At 30.5% G+C, this 5,829-nt stretch overlaps 1 protein-coding gene across 1 annotated transcript; it reads right to left on the bottom strand.

Annotated features, from left to right (window-relative positions):
* Positions 1-248: 248 nt before the first annotated feature.
* LOC132751681 (adenosine receptor A3-like) lies at positions 249-5,238 on the bottom strand. The gene is made up of 2 exons (XM_060741899.1): positions 4,158-5,238; positions 249-649 (listed from the first exon to the last, which is right to left on the bottom strand). Exons 1-2 carry the CDS (start codon positions 5,002-5,004, stop codon positions 381-383), a joined length of 1,116 nt encoding a protein of 371 aa, XP_060597882.1. The 5' UTR covers positions 5,005-5,238; the 3' UTR covers positions 249-380.
* Positions 5,239-5,829: the final 591 nt, after the last annotated feature.

Here is a 5,829-nt window from a genome sequence, read left to right as displayed (position 1 = left end):
TATTTTTTTTAATACTTATGGAAAATTTGCCTACTGTACACCAATCCATTTTAAGCCAGAAACAGAATTCATTGAAAATATATAAATCAAGTGTTATGATATAAGTTAATATAGTTCACTTTCTGCTTTCTGTATTATGTATGACAATTTCATTTAATACGTATATAGATTGAATCTGGCAAATCGAATGAATCTGGATTATAGATTTTTATTCGGTATATAAATGTATATTGAATCTTCTATATAGATAGACTTATACGGTAAATAGTTTGAATCTGGTATATAAATTTATACGGTATATAGATTTATACGGCATATAGATTCATACTGTATATAGATTTATACGGTATGTATATAGATTGTATGTAGTAATATAGAGTCTATGCACAAACATGTATGTCGCTGGTGCAGCTATCAAATCTGTCCATCTTAAATGTAGAAATGTCGCCAGTTTTAGAAGGTGGCTTACACCAGAACATCAGTTGTTTCAGTTTATATTTTACTGTTTGGATTTTTAGAGCGTATATAAGCGGGTTGACTATGGTATCCAGAAACACCAGGGATGAACAATAGGCAAGAACTGTTCCTTTCATATCATTCGTGTAGTTTGCCGGAAATCCGTCCGATAAATGTAGTATGACACAAGCACCTTGAAAAAACAACAAATATTTGAATTGAGACCATTTTTTAACGAACATTTTAAAAGTTCGGCAATAAAATTAAAGTTTTAAAGTTTAATTGGTTATGAAAAACTGAATTTAGATAGACACATATTAAAAACCATGTGTTATAATTTACATATATTAAATAAATTGTGTAATAATGTACTTTTAAAAGCTCTGACTAAAATGTACAGAAGGTGAAAAACGCCGTGAAATGATGTACAGAAGATTGTGTGCCAGGAGGGGGGGGGGGGGGGTCCACACTTTCCTTAAGTCATAAATCGTCATGTCAACATTACTAGTGAAAAAAAGGATTATCGCTTTGTGTCCATGACACACAGTCTGGCACCCTAGACTAAACATGATGATCACGAAATGTAAACGCCAATGACTGAACTATTCAAATACTTCTATAATATTGAACAAAAAGGCCAAACTTGTTTTTATCATTTACAAAATTGAAATCACAGTTTTTTCTTAATAACACCAAGCATTGACTTTGACTTATTTTGACGGATTTAGTTTTTAAGTAAATGATTGTGTAGGCTATTCCATATTGTATGTTTTAGTAGGTAGATTTTACTCTTAACAACAACAACAACAAGGGATGTACAGGCAAAAGAATGGCAAAATCATTATATTTGCTTTATTCACTGAAATCGCGCTAACAATGAGAGTTTTTTAATTGCCAGCATATTTGACTTCATTAGTGATATATAATTCTGTTTTAAATGCAATGCAATATCCGTTTGTTTAATTAAATTTAAAAGTACGGAAGCTTATCAGGGCCTCCACTTATCTAAAAGTTTCACGTCATGTCAACTTGTTTCTTCTCGTTTTGATCAAAAACATTCCATGAAGAGGTTTTGACAAATACGTAATACGTAGAACTTTTTAATTAATGCAATAAAACTTTGTTGAATTACATGAGCTATTTGTCAATGCGAGTAACGTCTTTGCGTCTTACTAAATATTTCAGCAAAATCGTGAAATTAAGAAGTTTCGACAGTATTTTTGTCGAGGAGACGAAAGCTTCAAGCATATCGAGAAAAATTCAGTTGCGATGCCTAAATGCTTCTCATCTTTGTCAGTAAAAATTATTGAGAAATGCAAAAACATCTTATCTATGCTAATAAAAATAAGTCGACTTAGCGCAAAACATCTCACCAACTGTAGGCCCTGATACGCTTCCGTGAAAAAGCAAACATAATCACCAAATCATGAATAAGCAAATTGCCTGACAAGAACAAGCGTCGGAAGTTATACAATGATTGTTTAATTTGGTCTTTAACTTGATGAGTAATATTTCGTTCCCATAAATCACTGCGATATTTAGCGTTAAATCTAAATGTTCTAATGTTAGGAAGCTTCCAGTGTTTTCTTTCATAAGGAGACAATCTTTGCACATAGAACTGCATTGTGTATTCATTTTGAGGACATAAATAGGATATCAGATTAAACATTCAGGAAGAAGAAATAAAAATGTTGCCCACGTCTCCCTTTAATATTTTCTTGTATTTTCTCACACACCGTGCATAGACCTACTTACATGTCTGTAATGTTACATTATACAATGATTCTTCTTATTGTAGTGTACATGTAATAATTGAACGTTCATGTATATACATGTAATTACATATTTTATTTATTTATCTTAATAATCTAATCAATAGGGAACATTAATTTTATATCAGTTAACACACTATATAACATAAGTTTGATTAATTCTCTTTTACTCTATCCGACCAAATATTGATAATCAATATCATTAAAAACGAATAAATAATGAAAGACAGAGAGCGGCGAAAAGATCGTAAAACACGATATATGTTATTGCCTTAAAATGTTGCAATCATTGCACCAAGTGTTTAATATTTGAATAAAACTTCTATGTTAGAAGAAAAAAAATCAATCCTAGTAGACTACTTTCATAAATTACTCTGTGTTGCAGACACCGTTAATAATGCTTGCGTGTTTTTTTATTATTATTATTATTTTTATTATTATTATTATTATTATTATTATTATTATTATTATTATTATTATTATTATTATTATTATTATTATAAGTTTTATATCATGAAGATCAATGCAAGATCACAAAAATTATTTTTTATCTATAGATAAACTTGAAGGATTTTATACACGTCCACTGGGTTAACTCAGATTTTTTTTAAAAAATCAAATTTTATATGCAAAAAAAAATATCAAATTCATATTAAATCTAAAACCTAGGTCACACAAAATGAAGAATATTTTTCAGTTACTGTACAATATATATTTTGCCGAATATTGTTTTTAAATAGTACACATAACTTATCTTCATTTGAACCCAAATAAGCAGAATCTTTCATCTAAATAACGACAGGTTACAAATATTTGATCAATTACTGAAATATACTTTTTTTCTTTGTGTACCACGTCGACATATTCTTCATGTTTTTATAAGACATGGTTGATAAATTATTGTTACTTTTTACTTCTCAAAATTATTGAATAAGTGACCGCATTCAGACTTAAGTTCACATTTTCTTACCTCATTCACTAACGTTCCATGGCAAAGTTTAATTTATTAATGAGCTGACATTTAAAGCATTATATCTACTTTTGTTTTAGATAAACTTGGAAACTTAATGCATTTATTCGAGCATTCACGTCGTGCACACAAGGCGAGGACTTTATTTAATAAAGTCCAAGTGATTATGCAGATATTTATGCAAGAAAAGATTTGCATAAGCGTTATTCTTGCAAAACGCATACGTCTGGTGCGATAATATTTATTTTTAGGATATAAAAAATCAGTTTCGTCATGCTTTTCACGTGCGATGTCACTTTGCAACATCCGTTATTACAGTCAGTTAGTTAATACGGTGCGTGCTCGCGTTCATTTATCCGTAAATGTATAATTATCTTTTCTTCTTCATTTGTGTATGGCTGCGTGCGAAGTTTTTATGCCAAAAATAAAATTGAGTGACCAATAATTAGTCATTGTCCGGCCATTGTATTCTAAAAGTAGAACAACACATGTGTGTACTATTATAAATGCACTTTATTATGTTTTGAGACAATTCAATTTAAGAGGAAATTTTATCCGCAGAAACATATTCAATAAAAATAAACATGATATAAATTCAAAAGTGGAAAGTTACAGGACATTGAATAAAGAATAGACAATAGAAAGTTAAATAAGGAAGAACATTTTACACAGTCTCGCATATCTTACACATCATATGTAAATCAAGTAGACAAAAAGTAGAAACCATTTTAATAAGAAATTGAGTTATTTATTCTTATAGACTATAGATACTTGTATTTATCAAATAAAATCGCTTGGCTGTCCCTGCGTCTGAAGACTTAGGTTTTCCCTGACCACAAGCGGAAGTCCTTACTAAAGGATCTGCCTAGTTTGTATTTGAAATTATTAAAATGTTACTATTTTGAAGAAACTTATTGTTGTATTGTCACTATATATTATCTAGTCAAGAAACTACTTACTTAATGGTATCCAACAAGCAAAGTAAAACAGGAACAAGATCAGGACTGTTTTTGTTGGTTTCCACCATAAATGTTTCGTTGCCTGTTTATTTAAACATTTCTTTGATTGTGCAAACGACGCCGCCAATATTTTGTAGTAACACAAGACTGATATGAGCATGACCAAATAAAAACATGCAGTCGTTAGTATCAGATATTCGTCTGTCAGTACGCCGAAAAAGCTACAATATTCTATTCCATGACTCGGCGGCTGTCGCAAGCCAAAAAGAGGAAGGAGAGATAAGATGGTTGATAGAATCCAAGCGCATGCGCAGAACAACTTGGCAGTTTTGTCTTTGAACACTGATACATATTTAAACGGGTGAATTATCTTAAAATAACGCTCCAGAGTTAAGGCTAAAAGTTGTAAAGCTGAATTAAAATTAATGCCAGTTATAACACCGGTTCGAAAGGCACATTCGTAATAATTTTTGTAGTGTATAAGGTTGTAAAATACCAAATATATACACATGACGTCATTGATGATGTCACTCGCAGCTAAGTTGGATATGAATATAATAGACACGTCTAATCCAGAATCCTTCCCGCGTAATGCCCATAATGTAAATGAATTAAGTGCAATTCCAACAAATGCTACTGATGCTAAAGCAATATGTATGACAAGATAAGTCCATGAAATTCCAAATCCGTTAACACCATAATATATAACAAGCTGTTGATTATCAGAGCCAACATCATATTCCGCAGAAATATTCGTTTTATTTTCCATTAATCCTTTCTCTCCGCAGAACAAAATGCATGTGTTTGTTTCAAGTATAAAAGTCGCTTCATTTCTTCCATTGATCATATAATTATAACTTTGGAGGAAATTCCATGAAGCAGATATTTTTAATAGATCTAACTGAGTTCGTTTAAAACACGCACGCGATTATCATTTTTTAAAAATAGTTATTCGCTTCATAATAATAAAAATGCAGTAAATAAATCCCATATTCGTATAAAATAGATGGTAAATGACATTTACATAAATTATCGAAAAAATACAGATCTCATACGATCAGTATAAGATTATAAAATAGTACGTGTAGTTGCCACTAGTTTCTTATATATTCTACTCGACGTGAGCTGTAATTGTCATGCGGTGTATCAAACAAAGTGTTGTCACAAGGAGTCAAACCAATACCCGATACAATGAATTTCTTATATAATAAGAAAACAATAGAAGCTTTTGTTATTATTACATGCCGCTTTCGACAAATAAACTTGTTATTATATATTCATGTATGTATAATATGTATATATGAAAATATCAGCCGATAGAACAAATTATGCAATTATCGATAGTTTGAAAGGGTTCTTCGGAAGGTCTATAAATTGACAGTGTACTGTGTGTGAAATTTATACTTATATTTACGACATCTATTCGCGGTTTGAAACAAAGATAAACATGTTGCCTCATAAAGAATGGATCACGCCACATAATTATGAACTGAATTGCAGTATAATGTCCAAGATCAAATACTGACCCAAGCATTTTGTGTTTGTCTCGAGTCCGCCGCTTATCAAGCATAAAATGCTTGCGTGTTTTTATTATTATTATTATTATTATTATTATTATTATTATTATTATTATTATTATTAAAGTATCATTTTCAAAGGGTCGAGGGTATAG

Source organism: Ruditapes philippinarum, unplaced genomic scaffold, assembly GCF_026571515.1.
Source record: "Ruditapes philippinarum isolate M1 unplaced genomic scaffold, ASM2657151v2 ctg7380_1_1_1_1, whole genome shotgun sequence".
Taxonomy (NCBI): domain Eukaryota; kingdom Metazoa; phylum Mollusca; class Bivalvia; order Venerida; family Veneridae; genus Ruditapes; species Ruditapes philippinarum.
Note: the sequence above shows the minus strand (reverse complement) of the source record. Positions and strands in the feature narration are given on the sequence as shown.